Raw genomic sequence first — 17,525 nt, 5'->3', positions numbered from 1 at the left:
GCTGTTGCCCGTAATTTGTAGGACACCCCCACTTCGGAGTACAGTGTAGTATTGTACTTGTAAATGGCGCATGTAATGGACTTATGGCTAACTTAATAGCGTGTTTACTGGACAAACCAGTTTACGGAATCTATTAGAATTGAAATGGGGTCACACATTAAAATATCATTCGTGTGTTTTGTATGAAATTTTTTCATATGTTTAAACATTTTTCAACTGAAATTATAGCTAGATGACAATCAATATTCTGAAACAGTTATTTACCCTTATATTTTTATTATATATATTATATAAAATTAATAAAATGAATTAGAATAAATTATGTTTGATAAAAATTATGTCTTTTTTTCTCTAAAAATATAACCATGACATGTTAATAACACAAGATGATAATTTTTTAACCGAGAACATTTGTTATATGGATTTGATTATATGTCTGAAAATAATATAACAATATTGAAGATATCTTTATCCTTTCTTTATTATAATAAAATAACAAGTCTTAAATGGAAATACTTTTTTTTTATTTTTAAATTTATAAAATTATATAAATATAATAATTAAGGTTATTAGAACAAATATAGCTTTCAAATGTTTTTTTTTTTTACCGTTATTGGTTTTTAAACATAGTGTTCTATTCAGACTCAATAAGTCCTGATGTTTTTTATACGTACCCCACATTCATCCGAGTCCCTAACTTAAAAAAGTCTAACAAGGTTATAAATGAGGAAAAAGAGAAATCATATCTATTAGTTAAAAGATAACAGATACTTTCTAAATATAAGAAATATAGGTTGTTATTATTATGGAAAGATAAGATAAAAATATTTTATTATCATGAAAAATTAAGATTTGTATATCTAATTCTTCCTATATAAAAGAAAGATGATCAAAACCCAGGTATCATTCTCATTCTAACCCATATACTCATATATTTATTTATCTTTATGCTTCTAACTTGAAAGAGTGTTTAAATTTTTCTTACAATAAAAAATAATAATTTTGCATTTAAAAGTTACATTCTATTAAATGTCTCAATAATTAATATAATTTAGCAAATAAATAAAATAAAATAACTAAAAATGAATTGTCTAAAATGCCCTTGTTTTGAACGAGAAAAATGTATCAAAATTTTATTTCTTTATATTATAAAAATGTCATTTTCTTACCAAATAGCATGAGTCATTTTTTTATGATTCCGATATATATTATAATTGTAATAATTATATATTCATAATTTTTGAAACATCAAGCTTTTGCACTACAAATAATTGAAAATAGTCAATTAAGCAATAATTACCGGCTAATACCTTTGTTTTTTAATTTTATTTTTGAATATGAAATTTTTATTGTTAAACATTAAAATTTACAAATATAATAAATGAATGCTTAATAAATAATTAATAAATGCATAATTTAAACACTCATTAATGATTTCATTAAAATCTATCATTCTTTCAATGATAAATAATAATAATTATGCATTTAAAGCTCATTTTTTTTACTAAACATCTCACTAATTTATATGATTTATTAAATAAATAAAAATAAAATATTAAAAAATTGTCTAGAGTGCCCTTATTTTGGGTGGAAAAATGGGCCAAAATTTTATTTCTTTATATTATAAAAGATTTTATTTTTCTCTAATTAGAATCTTTTAAATTAATCCAATTGATATAGATTTAATAAAAAAATTATACATATAACATGAATATTTATTTTACTCTTTTGAATATGTAAATTATATTAATAACGTGAATATTTTTTTCTCTTTTTGAATATGTAGATTATATTAATTTAAGAAATAATTAAGGTTAGTTTATTTCTTCAATTATAAAAAGTAGAACTAATGTCAATATTAATAAAGTTACAAATGAAACTTTCTTATAAGAAATAAAATTAAGTCGGATTTGGTCATTAATTAAAAAACCATTGGTTGAGATTGTCATAAAAGTAATAGATATACAACAAATTGTAAAATTAATCACATCATCAACGAGAAACAAAAAAAAATTACATTATCAACTGTTAATTTTTTAATCAATTGTCATTATTGTACTTTATCCTCTCTAAAGTGTATCTCTTCAGTTTAAAGTTTAAATGAGTCAAATCCATCATAAAAATAATCTCATGAGTATATTTAATGATTTTTTTAAAAAAAGAATCAAATTTAGTCTAGTTATTTTCTCATTATTTAAAAGTCTTTACTAAAAAAATTATAATTTTTTTTCTTCCAAATACAGCAGAAAAGAAAAAAAAAAAACAACACTTATGATTAGTTTATCCAATCAAGGAAACACGCGTAGCACAGTGACAGCTCCATGAGACGAGAGACACATATTTTTGTTGCTGCACTAGTCAAACGATTATTACATCTAGTACACTCATCAATTCAATGTATCCAAAAATTCATTGAGCGTCACTATTTTTTTTTTTCTTTCCTTTTTTCAGTTTTTTGGTCAGCAGGACCAGAGATTAAGATTTGATATCTTTTTCCAGTAAGTAATTAAATGAAAGCGCGTTTCCTTTAAAATGAAATTTGTATCAGCATTCACCCATCAGCAAATATATATATATATATGTATGTGTGTGTGTGTGGGAACATATAGTAGGAGACACTGAATCTAATCTAATCTTAGTTCACTTTCACTCTCAAATTGATTTAAGAAATCCAAAGGGAGATGGCTTACTACAATCAAAATCCTCCTCCTATGTCCGGGGTAATTCCTCCTCCTCAAGGTACATCAAAACCTCGTTAACTGTTATATTTATTTACATATGAATTATCTCAATTAATGTTATTGATATATTTTGAATGATTAATGTTGGGGTTTTAATTAGGGTATCCTCAACCGGGTTTTCAAGGACCACCTCCACCCCAACCTCAAGTTTTTGTTACTCAAGCCCCAGCACAGCCTGCACAAGGTGCAGCAGCTACTACAGGTGTAATGGCTGGATGGTACGTAGTAATATAACACCCATTTTTTTATAAAAAAAAAAATTTATTCAATAGGACCTTATGCATGATTATTGGCTCAATTTCATTATAGAGTGTGCTTATATATGATATGTTATTTTGTGTTATAGCCTTGGCGCGTTGGGCTGCCTCTGCTGCCTCGAGATGTGCTGCTGCCTGGAGGCGTGTGACGAAATATTAGAGTTTATTTTGATGTTATTATCTCATTCTTATGTGGTAGAACTTATGTTACTTCAAATATTACATATAAATTTCAAGACAGTTATTATTAAGTAGAACTGATCGATGTTATTCCTAAAGCAATTTATATATTTTAATTTGTCCAATAAATGACCATTTTCTTCTTCTTATATATTTAAGTCTTTACTACAAAATTATAAAACATTTTCAAACACGGTATAAAAGAAAAAATGATTAATTTATCCAATTAAGGAAACCACAAATATGCCTAATACATTTTTGGTGCACTAATCAAACGATTATTACATCTAAACCCAGTAATTCCATATTAAAAAACGGACCTATATCCAAAATTCCTTTGGCGTTACTGTAATTTGCAAAACCACGGACCCAGAAATTCCTTTTTTGTTGTTTGGTAAGCAGGGCTAGAGATTCTAATTTGATGCTGTACTGTTTTTTCTAGCTTAGGCAGCAGGTGCTGGTGATCGAACAACACCATTTGATTCACATACATTAACAAGAATCATTTGATGAAAAAAATTATAGACCATTTCGAGGTGAGTATTAAATGAGAGCGCGTTTACTTTAAAGTGTAGTTAAATGAAATGCAATTAGCTCCCTAAAGCATATCCTAAACTAGGTTATCAACAGCGGCTATATGTGTAATGGCTGGATGGTGGTACGTACTCTTACCAGGATGTGGCATGCTATCAATGTTATACAATACAAGTTGTTGGTTCCAGTAATTTTAAATATGATATCTAATAAAGTCTTGAAATTTATAAATGAAAAAAAATATACTTAAGAGGAGAGGTTATATTATAGATAATCAACCAGTTTCTTTTATGAAGATTAATTATTAATAAGATTGATGAATATTTTACACTAATATTTTTTTTTTCATTCAACATGAACTTATTATATGGAAAAGTCCTAAAAAAGAAAATTATATGTAATCATGTTTAATTTATTTAGATTAAATTACACGAATTCTCCTTAAATTTATCCTTATTATACTTGATACTTCTTCCTATTTTTTAACCTAAAGAAAAAATCTTAATCTTTAAACTTTTGTTATGGAAATCTTCCTCTTAGGTGTAAAAAGCATTACACCACCCTTTTAGAAGCTCAAAGTAATGTGAAAAAATGAAAATATATTGAGTGTAATAAGAACAAATTTTAAGAGAGGCTCATATATTTTAATTCTATCTATATAAATAGATAGATATCTATAGTAATAAAATTTTATTTGTTGTCCCATCAATCAAATTAACAACTCATTTCTATAGAAGCGATCAATCATAATAATTAATTATAATTTACTTATTTATTTTTCTATATTGGTTTAATTAGTTTTATCTCACAAAATAATAATTTCTCTTTAGAAAATAATTACTCTTTAATTTTTTATGTATATAATCAGAAATGTTAAATTAGTTTATTGTTCTTCTAATTTATATTTATATTTTTTATGTCTGACTTGGTCCTCTATTTTTTTTTTAAATTCAATTTGGTCCTATAATTTTTTAAATCGATTCAATTTGATCTTATGTTTAAATTGGATCAACAATGTTAAAAAATCATATTTTGTGGTAAAACCACTCCATGGTAGTTTTACAAGTCATGAAACACTCATTTAAATTATATGACCAAATTTAAACATATGACTACTCAAGATTAATTTAGACAATGAAATCAAATGAACTGATTTTAATAAATTAAAAGACTAAATCAAAAATCAATTTAAAAATTTAAAAGACCAAATTAAATCAGATAAAGAATAGAGAAACAAATCGAACATAAAAAACAAATTAAAGAAAAAAACTAATTTAACCTAGTCAGAAATTAAAAAAATAAAACTCATAAACTATTTTGCATAACCTTTCGTGAAATCAACTGCTTTCAAATTGATTTTTGTGATTGTATATAAATATAAATTAACTCCTACTTTTTTTAAATCTCTAAAAAATAATCACTAAATTATTTTGAGTTTAATAATCATATACACATAAATCAATTTCACATTGATTTATGATTTTCAAATCATAAATATAAATATAAATTTATTTATTGTAATTTAATAATTTATATTATCATTCAATTATAAGTTATCATTATTATAAATTTTAAAATATTTATTATAAAAGTCAATAAATTTATCATATATTATAAATTAAGATTAAACAATGATGTAAACTGCAGGTGATCCATTCTTTTTTAATCTATAACAAACTATCCAGAATTATTAAATTATTTTAAGTTTGAATCACTTTTATATTTTTTTTTACTTTTTCTTTTTCAATCCTTCAATTTATTAGAAGAAATAAGTAAAATTTAATTAATAATTATTTCCACTAAGGATTAAATTGAGTAATATCCGAATGATTAAATCTTAATTTTAGGGCATTAATTATTTACATCCCATCAATTGATTAATTTTATTTTAAGTTTGAATCACTTATTTTTTTTACTAATTTATAACAAAAACGTCCCAGTTGAAAAACAGGTCCCGGTTTTACCCAGAGCAAGACTATCGTAGAATGCACCGGACTCTGCATATGTTCAACAATCAACAGAGTCGAAATAGAAAGTTGGTTGCACTCATCGTATATTTGGCTGATAAGTTTGGTAGGTGGGAAATGATATTCGGGGATTAAGATGTATGTATATGTATCAATATGAATACAAAAGAGAGTTCATACAAATTCAGTAGCACTGGCTTCTGAATCACATTCAGAATCGCATGCCATTAAGTCTCATTTTTAGTATCCACAACCTCACAGCAACAGAAAACAAAATGACGGATTTTCACACACCCCAAGTCCCCGACCACAAAAAAAAAAGGGATTACCATATTTTTCAAGAGCATTATGGACTCCATAATGATAAAGCAGGAGATATAGCACAAACACATGATACAGAAATATGGAACTTGAGGAAGAGAATATTCATTTGTCATAACTCAAGCATTTCATTTCATTTCATGTCTCAGCTGCAACCACTTCACCGTTGATTTTCTCTTCCTCTGTACTCTTCTCATGGTCACCTTCAAGTTGGCTTAAATTGCCCTTCTCCTTGATCAGTTGGATGTGGTGGTGCTTGCAGTAGAGTTTGCCTTCGTGTGCAATGTAGTTGGAGGGACTAATAACACACCCTCCATGAGTGCATTTGAAACAACTCTTGTGATAAGGAGTTCCATTCACGGTAACCTACACCGTTTCAAAATACTGATTTAGTTTGTATGATATATAGGCATGACAATGGGCCCAACCAATGGGATCCTTCCCAATTTTAACGAAATAAATTTGAGTTGGCTAGGATTTGGGTTGGGTTTGAATTTGTTCGGACAGTCAAAGTCGAATTTAATCCTAATTCATTCCCTTAATAATTAATTTATAAAAATATTCTTTTATATATATATATATATATATATATATATATATATATAACTTAAAATTATAAGATTAGATTTTATGTTATCATATACAATCTAAAAATATGTTATAATTATTATTTAAAATTATTTTTTTATTCTATGGAAAATTATATGTTTTATAAGATTTTATAAAAATGTCGGAGACGAGACGGGTGAAAAAAATCCAATCTTGTAAGGACGGAGATAGGGTAAATCCGGTCGAGTTTGGAAGGCGGGAATATCTCTTTCTGAATTAGAATGGAAATTTTAGCACTTTGCATCAAGGTTTTGGATTAGAGACGGAGGTGCAATGGATGCTTTGCACTTATGAACAGTGTTATTAGATTTGGCTTGACCTGGTGGGTCGACCCGGAAACCAGTCATGTGAACTGTTTGAGTTGCTTGTTGAAATGTGTGATTCAGTATGACTCAAACAATTGCTTGTTGAAAAGGATCAACATGTGACTCGATATGATTCGGAGGATTTTCCACTTACAATAAAATGGCCGAGTCTCTTTCCCATGCTCAATTGTCACTTCCCTGTGCTACTATAAACTTTTCTCTTCCCTATGGTTTCTTTAATTTCATTGTGCTTTTAAATTTAAATTTGGTCAATTTTAGACAGCAGCCCAACACATTCATTTAAGGCATTTAACGAAAATATAAAAAATCATCCCTTGGCTGGAGCTAGATTGAACCTGTAACCTTGAAGAATGTAGGTGCCATTATACCACTGAACTATCACAACTACTTAATATATAAATAAAGGCGGGAATTAATATATATATATATATATTCTGAACTATCACAACTACTTGATAAATAAATGCAGAAATTATATTTTTTTATTAATTATATGTGATGTAAATCAATTAATGATTTATTGGATCAACTTTTGATCCAATGATTCAGTATAGTATCTCTTTTTTATTTTACTTATAAAAAAAATTAGGATAATAACGTAGAAAAAATGATCTCCTTTTTTTTTTGTCTTATATCCATATTTATGATATTAGTCAATCATCATTTAAGTGATAAATATGTTAATGAATGTGGCACAAAAATATCTTAATGGACAAAATTATGGTTGTATTGTTACCTTTTCAGTGGGATACACTGTTTTCTGACAACCCGCACATTTATCTCTAGTTCCACCAAACATACTTGAGACTTTGGTTGCTGCAGGTTTCTGATTAAAAACAGCCCAAAAATAGATAAATGCTTAGAGTTACGGCAACATTCTTTAACAGGGTCTCTGCTATTAGTTACAATTTATTTGAAACTACATAGTCATGGGTAGTACTTATTAACTAAAGAATTACATTTTGTGATTTTAAATGAATTTTAATCAATAAAAATATATATGTTCAAAAGAATATACTGTTAGGGTTGACAGATGCACCTGAGAGGATGTGGGGACCATGGTCTCCATAAGATTTTTTTTATTTGTATGTGTATAATAAAAAAACTTACCCCACTAAAAAATAAGTACCGTTACATATGATAATTTTAAAAAAAATGTAAAATATAAAAAATATTTTGATCATTATTATTTTGTTTTAGTCTTTTTTATATATTTATTTTTTCATTTTTATTCCTATAATATATAGATCATTTATTATTAGTCCTTATTAAATATTTTTCAAATAAACTAATACAAAATGAAAAAAAAAATTATTAGACTAAAATGAAAGAATAAATATATATTAGAAAAAAGTTATTAGACTAAAATGAAAGAATAAATATATATTAGAAGGACTAAAACAAAATAAACAAAACTAAAATTTATGGGGAACTAAAAATATATTTAAGTTTTTTTTAACCAAATTAAAATTATTTCTTATCCTCACATAAATATTTTCTGCATCCGCCCCTAACATTTCTCTAATGTGTTTTGTTGGGCATTAGTAAGTATTTAGATTTAAGATTGGTTACCTCTTCCCCGGTTTTTTCTGGTTTAGCAATTTTTGGTGTCCCTAATAAGCCAAGAGAAAGTAAAGATAAGTGACCCATTAGAAAAATATAGTGTTAATGAGGCTTTGAATATTAGGATTTTGATCCTTTGTTACCTTCGAAGCTTTTGTCAAGACTACCAGTTCTTTTGAACAGTTGGTCAAAGTGTGGCCTGCAGTAAAGAACTCCTTCAAAAGAGTTATAGTTGCTGAGCTGCAATTAAAAGTACAATACTCTGCATCAGTAGATTTGTTCTAAAAAATGCTATATGTAAATATTTTCGTCTAAATATTTTGCTTTTTCCTGGATATTAGGGTTTAAATATCCATGAATTAGATATTTGTTTACTGGCTTCATATAATTCAGAGTGAGTAAACTTTATAAAAATTAAATCCAGTTACACACCTCAATACACCAGAAGACAAAGAGGTACCGATATTATTGCCATAGCCAGTTTTTGAAAACTAACAGAACATATAGGATACAATATCAACCAAAAACTAAAGATTGCCAAATCAATTTCAGTTTTAGTAGAAAAACAGTAAAAGGGAAAAATTATCGTATGATTCAGAATTATATTGTCCTAATCAATCTCTACATTACATATATAATCACATTTTTTTATTTATGAAAAGGTGTTAATAATGTATCACATGTTAATTGGCCAAAACTGATCCCAGACCATACTAATAATTTCTCGTAAAAGGGAGGAGGCAGAGTTAGATCCATCCACCTCAACAATCAAAAAATAAAAAAATAAAAAAAATGAACACAAGTAGATAGTTTTGCCTATATAAATTTGGATGATTTGTGTTCTGAGGTATGATACATGTTTTTTCACTTTTTAATTTCACAAGCTGGCTTATAATTCGACAAAATGAAATCCAGGCGAGTTTTTGGAAAGAAATTAAGAGATAGAAATAACAACAATATCAAGAACAGGTAAGGGTTCTGCCAGGAAGTGTCTTGGGATCAAAATGCTTAATTTTAAAAACACAGAACAATCCATCAAGGCAAGTGCTAAAATTGATGCCACTCGTTTGTTCAGATGATCAACTAGAGACACCAGATCCAAGGACAGAAAGATCTGAACTAGAGTCAAAAACTACATGACCATGAAGAATTATCATAAGGAAATATAAGATTAATTGGATGGTTAAGAAAGAAGAGAAGGAGGAAAAGATCACGGATTCAATCCATAACCGCTAAAAAAACTAACAATTTGCCAATCAAAAATGGAAGAATTATCTGTAGATACAATTACAAATCCAAAGAGGGTATAAGAGAGAGAGACCTTGAGTGTTCCTTTGCAGTGGTGGCATCTGAAGCAAGCCTTATGGTACACTCGGTTATCTGCGGTCAACTTATCAACCAGATAAACTGTTTTGTCACAAGCCATGCACTTCTGAGTTGTTCCTGCAAATGCCATATTTTCTCACCTTACCAAGGTGCAACCAAGATATATGATCCCTTTGTGTGTGCTTTAAATAGAGTTATTGTTTGTTAAGGGGAAGAGCAGAACAATGAAGAGAGGAGATAAGGATAAAGGGGGTGGTGAAATGTGGGAGGCAGGAGACAAAAGCAGACACCCCAACAAATATACTGTCATTGACAATCATTTTGTCCAATATTTTAACCACCTAACTAACGTTTTCTCCTACAGTTTTTTAATGTCTTCAACTGTGAAGTTAAATGGCGTACAAACTAAAGGACAAGAAACAGAGCATAATAACATGTACGCAACAAAAAAAAATATGAAGTTTAACTTTTTAGTCAAGTACAGATGACAGTAACTTCCAATTACGGTGGCAATAGTGGCATAGGGAAAAAGAAAAAAAAAATTACTAGTGTTTTTTTCCTAACTGCCTCGTACCATCATTATTAAATTTATATATTTATTAGCACTATTTTATTAAGATTGGAGGATGGAGACTCATAATGTCACATAATGTAAGATAGGTGGACACCATGACCCTTCCGACCGTAACTCACTGGGGTTTGACCTAAATCTTTTTGCAAAGTCCATTCGATATATTATTGTTCCTTGAACTAAATTATAGAATCACCAACTAAGTCCTTAATTAATTAATATAAAATAGAGTTAGTTTCTGTTAAATAAAATAGATCTCTGATTATTAAATATACGTATTAGATTTGAAAGCCACTTTGTAATTTGGGGTTCGGTTCCATGGCACTGCATTGTTCAACATCTAGCTGGCTTGCTTTCATTCTCGAATCTCACTTTTCAAATATTTTTCTTGAGTTACAAGGGATGGATTGCAATGCAACCCTTACCATTAACTGTATAGACACCTTGGATTTTCATAAGTTGCACTACTTTTACGTTTACCATTGTCGGAGTAAAATATATTGGTGTGGGCATTTTATTAGTTTATGGAAATTAAAGTTCAGAGATCAACGTCAGGGTGTATAACTTAGCACAAAAAGTACCTACAATGATGGGGTTTGGTGTGAGCAAGTGCAATGGTTATTGCAATCTTCAGTAGCACTCCAATTATGATGACAGCTTGGGTTTCATATGTTATTGTCCCACACTGTGCAACTTCACATTTTGCATCCAGCAAGTAAAATTACACCAATAATACGATTTATTTTTTGTTATTTAAATAAAATGTTATAACTAGTATAGAATATGGGCATTTGGTCTAGTGGTATGATTCTCGCTTTGGGTGCGAGAGGTCCCGAGTTCGATTCTCGGAATGCCCCTAAAAGTCTTTTTGTATTCGAGTTATTGGGCTTTACGCCTTTAGCTAGTGCTGGTAGTAAAGAGTTGAATAGCGTTTTTCACTTCTTTTTTTTTTTTCATTTTGTTTTGCTACCCTAATAGACACGAGGACTATTTAAAAACCCGGACCGTCGTATCGTTCCACCGGCGCCGTCAACCTCCAAGGCTCGAACCACCATCCTTCCACTCAACCGCGCACTTGCACTCGTCGGCTCAAGCTACCACCGCAGCACGCCTCAGCCGCCGCCAGTTAACAAGGTATGAGCTCTACCTTAGTTTGTTGCTCTTCTTAGTAAGTTCTTAATCAGTGCGGTGGGTTTGATACTGTTGCCTTTGGGACATCCATTTTTGGACCTTAATCGGTTCTCTTTTTAGTGATAGTAACTTAATATATGTGGTGACAGTGCATTGTGAGTTTGTGACCTCTGTAATTTGCTTGATTAAAATGTTTGAAGTTTTGGGTATTGTTTTGTGCTTGATTCTTAGTCTGAGATGAGTGTCTGATAGCAGTGCATTGTGACCTCTCTAATTTGCTTTTTACTTCTTTATTCTGTTTATCCCATAGTCAGTATTCACAATTGTTTACCTTCTCCCAATTTGTGTGCGTTTCTGGTTTCTAAGGTACTAATAGAATCTTCTTTTTTTGTGCATATTCTGAATTGTTATTGACTATCTTTTTCTTTGTTTTGTTTCCTTAACTGTATGAGATGTGCACATTCTGATGTTTTAACTCATGGATGTCGTTAGGAAGTTTGAACTTGAAGAATAAGCTTATGGAATTATATTAATTTGTGATGAGTTTTTTTTTTTTGGCTTTTTTTAAGACAGACAGAAAATTTTCATATGTTTTTAATACAAACCGGGAATTAGTGACCCATTGGTGTGACCACTGACCCAGTGCCTTGACCTGGTTGGTTTTTAAGTCCACTGCTTGTTCGTCTCATAGATAAGGTTATGGGTTGTTGACATTTGATTAACGACGTGGTACGATGTGGTTCTTTATGTTGTTGAATTCTGTAATTGGAGCCAAATCCCTCTCTCTTCCTTAATTTTTGTTTTCAAATTTTTATTTTCAGTTCATTTTCACGAGCGGTTCTCACTGGTTGCCTTCGTATATACTCGATTTAACAAAATTCTACAGCTGAAATGTGAAAGATAAATTGGTTTAGTAATGGGGATTTAGTTTTGGCATTGGCATTCACCAATGATGGGTATGGGTGCTTTGGCAAATAGCTGTGTAAGGTGTTGGAAGTGCAGTGTGCACCACTTCGTTTTTTTTCATTTTAATCATTATTATTGATTGTGAACGCCCTGTTGGAATATAGATTTTTGAGTTATAGGTGGTGTTGTCTTTGTCCACAATTTTTTTTATTAAGGATGAACAATTTGGATAACTTATTATTGTTGTCAGGCAATTTAAAATAATTGTTAGGTTGGGTGTTACATCTGATGTCTGTTTGAGGTTTGCAGATAGAGATATATGTTCATCTTAGTGCTCATGATTTCTGCTTCTGGTTATATAGTATAATGCAAAGTTATGCTGGTTTGTTTCGTTAGTTTTATCCTGTAGCTTCTTTTACTTGGTTGCACATAGATTGTTTGATAAAATGCCTGGCTGTTTGGTTAAATCAGTTGCTCAGATTCTGTGTTGTCCTTTTACAAGGTTTAATTTTACTTATTTAAGTTTTCAATTTTTATCTTGTTGGGAAATAGCATTTGCTCATAAAGAAGGAAGGAAGATGGTGTTTGGGCAAGTAGTGGTTGGTCCTCCTGGCTCTGGAAAAACAACTTACTGCAATGGCATGTCTCAGTTTCTCAGTCTTATTGGAAGGTAAGCGTTACTCTCTAAAGGGAGATGAAACAGAATATGTTTTTATTATTTTGATTGTTAGTTTTTTACTAATTTGGGAATTGTGTTTGCCTTACATATGTTGCTTTTGGAATGTAGGAAGGTTGCTGTTATCAATTTGGATCCCGCTAATGATTCGTTACCGTATCCTTCCCTCTACCTCTTTCAGACATCATTGTTCTCAAAGGTGTTAAATTTAAGTTGTATAGTTCATACGTGTCACATTTTAGTTGTATAGTTCAATTGTTATTGTTTCCCCTAATAAAGAATATAGCTATGAATGTGCTGTGAACATCGAGGATCTCGTGAAACTAAGTGATGTAATGGTGGAACATTCGCTTGGACCAAATGGAGGTAAGCTGGTTCCTTTTTTTCTTGTTTAAATTATTTATTTATTTTAAGAAATTTGCATTTCTATGTCATGAAACCATTAGTAGACACATGCTGATGGTCTTATGCTGTGTACGAGAAGAAATTCATCGAGTTACTCAGTATGCAAATCAATGGTTATTGTAAAAGGGATTGTGACTTACTGTGTATGCATTCTGAAGCTTTTATTGTTTTGTACTAGCAGGTCTTGTGTATTGTATGGATTATCTTGAGAAAAATATTGACTGGTTGGAAGCAAAATTGGAACCTCTTCTGAAAGGTCAGTGCATTATTATGCCTTAATTTCTAGATGTACAGGCTAAATAATCAAACTATAAATTCCAACATTATCCTTATATAAACTACAAACTACTGCTCTACTTGTTCAGTTCACACACTCTACTCTAGTAACCTGACAATAGTATTCACATTTCAGATCACTACCTACTCTTTGATTTTCCTGGCCAAGTGGAACTTTTTTTTCTCCATTCAAGTGCCAAGAATGTCATCCTGAAGCTCATAAAGAAATTGAACCTAAGGGTATAGTTCTGTTCTTTATGTCTTGCTGATGTCAAACCGTATGTTATTTTAAGAACTCATGTATATGTTCATCTATGCAGCTAACTGCAGTGCATTTGATTGATGCCCATCTTTGCAGTGACCCTGGGAAGTATATTAGTGCATTGATTTTATCCTTGTCCACAATGCTACATCTAGAACTCCCTCACATAAATGTCTTGTCAAAAATTGATTTAATTGAGAGCTATGGAAAGCTAGGTGCAGTAACTACTTATTTTTAGATGTCAGTGGTTAGATGTATTTTATTTTATGCTGGTTAGAGTGGCACTTTTTCATGCTGACTTTATGTTTGAATTATTGCAGCCTTTAACCTTGATTTCTATACAGACGTGCAAGACTTGTCATATTTACAACACCATCTGGATCAGGATCCTCGTTCTGCTAAGTACAGGTGTGATGTGCTATGTGGTGATTCTTTGCCTGCTAACCTTGCTTTTGTTTCTAATAGCATCTTGATGATTTGTACTTTTGTTGATACTTTTTAACCGTTTCCTTTCGTAAAATGTAGAATTCCTTGTTGTATGTTGCTATTTATCTTGTCTATCCTGGCCATTAATACCATTTTGAATTGTTGCAAAGTTACATTGTTTTTAATAGGTTTTGATTACTCCATAAGACTAAAAGGATTAAAGACATAGATTTAAAATTTTAGTGCTTCTTTCAACAGCTTTCTCTTTGATGGAGAGATACTAGTCTAAAATATGAAATAAATATTCATACACCTAGAGTTGGATTCTATGATTTCTCATTGGAGCGCTCCATTGGTTGTAGGCTTGTAGCAACTTATAATGACAAATGTGAAGCAAATGTTTATAAAAAAATATGCCGATTGGGTCATTAGTTCATTTGCCTCACTTGCAATGTTTATAATGTGCTAGGATCCAATCTGTCCAGATGTTGGCATATGCCTATGTGGGTGAATGAATCAAATTCCCTGGTTGATGTTATTATTCTCTCTGAGTACATTTTGAATGTTACCCAGCTTGCTGTTTGAAGTAAAATGCTGGAAATGGTGGTTAAGGATGGTTTAAATGGGTCAGATGGAAATTGTTGTCAGTATGCATCATAATTGACTCTTTCTTATTGATTACCTTCTTGTGTTCTCTAATTAATCCTTAAGATAGACATTCTTTTTATTATGAGTATTATTTATCATAATTATATTTGCAGAAAGCTCACAAAGGAATTATGTGACATTATTGAAAACTTCAGTCTTGTGAGTTTTTCAACCTTAGATATTCAGGTACACCAAGTATGCCCTGGTTTTTCATCTGTTTGTCAAATGTTTGGAATCCTAAGTTGGAGTTTTTTTTTTCAGGACAAAGAGAGTGTAGGGAATTTAGTGAAGCTGATAGACAAAAGCAATGGGTACATATTTGTTGGGATGGAAGCAAGTGCAGTTGAATTTAGCAAGATTGCGGTTGGTCCTGTCAATTGGGATTATTATAGATATCCTTTTTTTTCTTTCTCATGTGTCTAATCTGATACCTCAGGATGATTTATTATAGAAAGTACCATTACTCGCACTATTGCATGACACAACTACCATTGTTCATTGCTTTCCATGCATATACTGTTTTTAACTGCTTCTTGGCAGGCCTCTAGTATCATCTATGATGATGATGTGGTACTATATAAATTATACAGTCATTTTGGACTCTGAATTAAATGCATCAGTAGGCAGAAGTGACTGGTTGAAACATGGAGGATTCATGTAAAACCTCATAGGAAAATGTTCTGGCAGGAAAATTTGTCCTGTTTTTTAAATCAGTTGTCCATGGGAGCATTACATGACCAACGCATTAGAGTCTTTGAACATCATAATGAGCACTGTAGCTCTGTTCTGGTAGGTGGGCATATTTGCAATTATTCCTCAATCATATTTGCAATATATTTGTATTTGTTGTTTATATAAATAAAAAGTTCCTCTGTGTATATGTTTAATCTGATATAGAAATTTCGACATTGCTCTCAATCCAATTAGAAGAATATTTTGTTGCATTATTGATCTCAAATCTCATGAATTACGCACTCGGTCTACATGTCTTGATTTTAGACAATCACTTGGGTGGTCAATCTAAGTCTTCAATGATGCTGTGAAAAGGCTTCCCTGGCTTCATGAAGGATGATGGATATTGAAAAGGAATAGAACAATAGTCTCTAATTGAGCTTGTTAATTCTGAAGTATTAATAAGTGTTCTGATAATCATGCATGTATCAATTATGTTGCCCATGTTCCTTTGACCATTTTCCTGGTCGAAGTCTTACTTGAATTCTGAGCTTCCCTTGACTCAGCAATCTACAGTTGCAGCAGTGCAAGAGAAGTACATGAAGGATGATGAAAATATTGATGATAATGAATGATGGGGAAAGGTAGATGATTGAAAGAGAATAACACCTTGGTGAGTAATTTTACTTTCTTTATTCATTGTTATGTTGCTTTTGTTTTTGTGTTGGGTGACTTGTCATACAATGGTGAACAGTACTTATAGCTTGTGACTCCCATAGAAGATATTGCACAGGTTATTTATTGTGATAGTTTGGATTTCTCGACCTTATAGTAATGAACATCATGAAAACATAGCGGAAGGCAGGGGGAGTTACTACTTTCAAGATATTAGCTAATTCAGGGCTTGTCCAACTGCCAAAGAACAACTTCCAGATTTGGCTAACTTTGTATAATATTATAATTCTGTGGCTTATAGTTCTGAATGAGATTTTTGTTTGTTCTTTGAAGTCAATTCATTTTAACTATCGCATCAAGCGTATGTGTTTTCTCTTTGTTGGAGATGAGCTTTACTTGTGAATGAGTAATATCACAAAGGAAATGAATTACATTTTGTAAAGATAGGGACTGAAATAATTGTTTATAGTTTCAAGAATTAAAATTACAGTTTATTTTTGTTTTTTGAAATGACAGCATAATACATGAAATGTTGGGCGAATGCATTATGCTATCATGTGGTCAGAGTACCCTTCCACCAGAAGCCATGGATAGTTTCCTAAAAGACAAATGATTTATTTGGTCTTTTATTTTATTTTTTCTCAATTTGGTTTTTTATCTTTTAAAAAATTCAGTTTGGTCATTTATTTTATTTTTTAAATTCAGTTAAATCATTTATCTTGTTTTTTTTATTTAGTTTAGTTTTTCAATCCATTTAAGATTGACACCATTAATCATTTAAAAATAAATTTTTTTTGTTAAAAAGTGAAGTGAAGAAGGGGAAAAAATGAACAAAAATGGTTTATTTTTAATTGATTAACAAAGTTAATTTTAAACAGATTGAAAGATTAAATTAAATAAAAAATATAAATAATTAAATTGAATAAAAAAAGATAAAAGATCAAATTGAAAGAAAAAAAAAAGATAAAAGATTAAATGGATCATTTAGGAGTGTTAAAATAATGCAATTGAGTGTCATGAAAATGCCTGTGATAGGATGCTTCGGAGCCAACT

At 30.3% G+C, this 17,525-nt stretch overlaps 3 protein-coding genes and 1 non-coding gene across 11 annotated transcripts; 3 read left to right on the top strand and 1 right to left on the bottom strand.

The window, feature by feature from the left end:
• The first annotated feature begins 2,612 nt into the window (after positions 1-2,612).
• Positions 2,613-3,295, top strand: LOC102664926 (cysteine-rich and transmembrane domain-containing protein WIH1). The gene is made up of 3 exons (XM_006577997.4): positions 2,613-2,739; positions 2,842-2,959; positions 3,088-3,295. The coding sequence occupies exons 1-3, from the start codon at positions 2,682-2,684 to the stop codon at positions 3,251-3,253; spliced, it is 342 nt and encodes a 113-aa protein (XP_006578060.1). The 5' UTR covers positions 2,613-2,681; the 3' UTR covers positions 3,254-3,295.
• A 2,507-nt stretch (positions 3,296-5,802) lies between these two features.
• On the bottom strand, positions 5,803-10,083 carry LOC100305720 (uncharacterized). The gene is made up of 5 exons (NM_001248829.2): positions 9,820-10,083; positions 8,642-8,738; positions 8,508-8,548; positions 7,672-7,761; positions 5,803-6,366 (listed from the first exon to the last, which is right to left on the bottom strand). Exons 1-5 carry the CDS (start codon positions 9,952-9,954, stop codon positions 6,139-6,141), a joined length of 591 nt encoding a protein of 196 aa, NP_001235758.1. The 5' UTR covers positions 9,955-10,083; the 3' UTR covers positions 5,803-6,138.
• A 1,097-nt stretch (positions 10,084-11,180) lies between these two features.
• Positions 11,181-11,252, top strand: TRNAP-UGG (transfer RNA proline (anticodon UGG)). The gene has a single exon. It is a non-coding gene; the product is annotated as a tRNA-Pro (tRNA).
• Positions 11,253-11,296: 44 nt separating this feature from the next.
• On the top strand, positions 11,297-17,007 carry LOC100781338 (GPN-loop GTPase QQT1). 8 transcript variants are annotated; one of them, XM_006577995.3, is made up of 12 exons: positions 11,300-11,529; positions 12,985-13,102; positions 13,220-13,264; positions 13,395-13,474; positions 13,695-13,769; positions 13,926-14,029; positions 14,110-14,266; positions 14,372-14,459; positions 15,239-15,311; positions 15,387-15,517; positions 16,372-16,470; positions 16,989-17,007. In XM_006577995.3, the coding sequence occupies exons 2-11, from the start codon at positions 13,011-13,013 to the stop codon at positions 16,430-16,432; spliced, it is 906 nt and encodes a 301-aa protein (XP_006578058.1). In that variant the 5' UTR covers positions 11,300-11,529; positions 12,985-13,010; the 3' UTR covers positions 16,433-16,470; positions 16,989-17,007. The 8 variants fall into 8 exon arrangements, 6 of the variants coding, with proteins under 6 accessions (XP_006578058.1, XP_006578057.1, XP_006578056.1 ...); XM_006577994.3 differs by lacking the exon at positions 16,989-17,007 and adding an exon at positions 16,630-16,783; XM_006577993.3 differs by lacking the exon at positions 16,989-17,007 and adding an exon at positions 16,591-16,783.
• The last annotated feature ends 518 nt before the right edge of the window (positions 17,008-17,525 follow it).

The sequence above is a fragment of the Glycine max genome, chromosome 4 (genome assembly GCF_000004515.6).
Source record: "Glycine max cultivar Williams 82 chromosome 4, Glycine_max_v4.0, whole genome shotgun sequence".
Lineage (NCBI taxonomy): Eukaryota > Viridiplantae > Streptophyta > Magnoliopsida > Fabales > Fabaceae > Glycine > Glycine max.
Note: the sequence above shows the minus strand (reverse complement) of the source record. Positions and strands in the feature narration are given on the sequence as shown.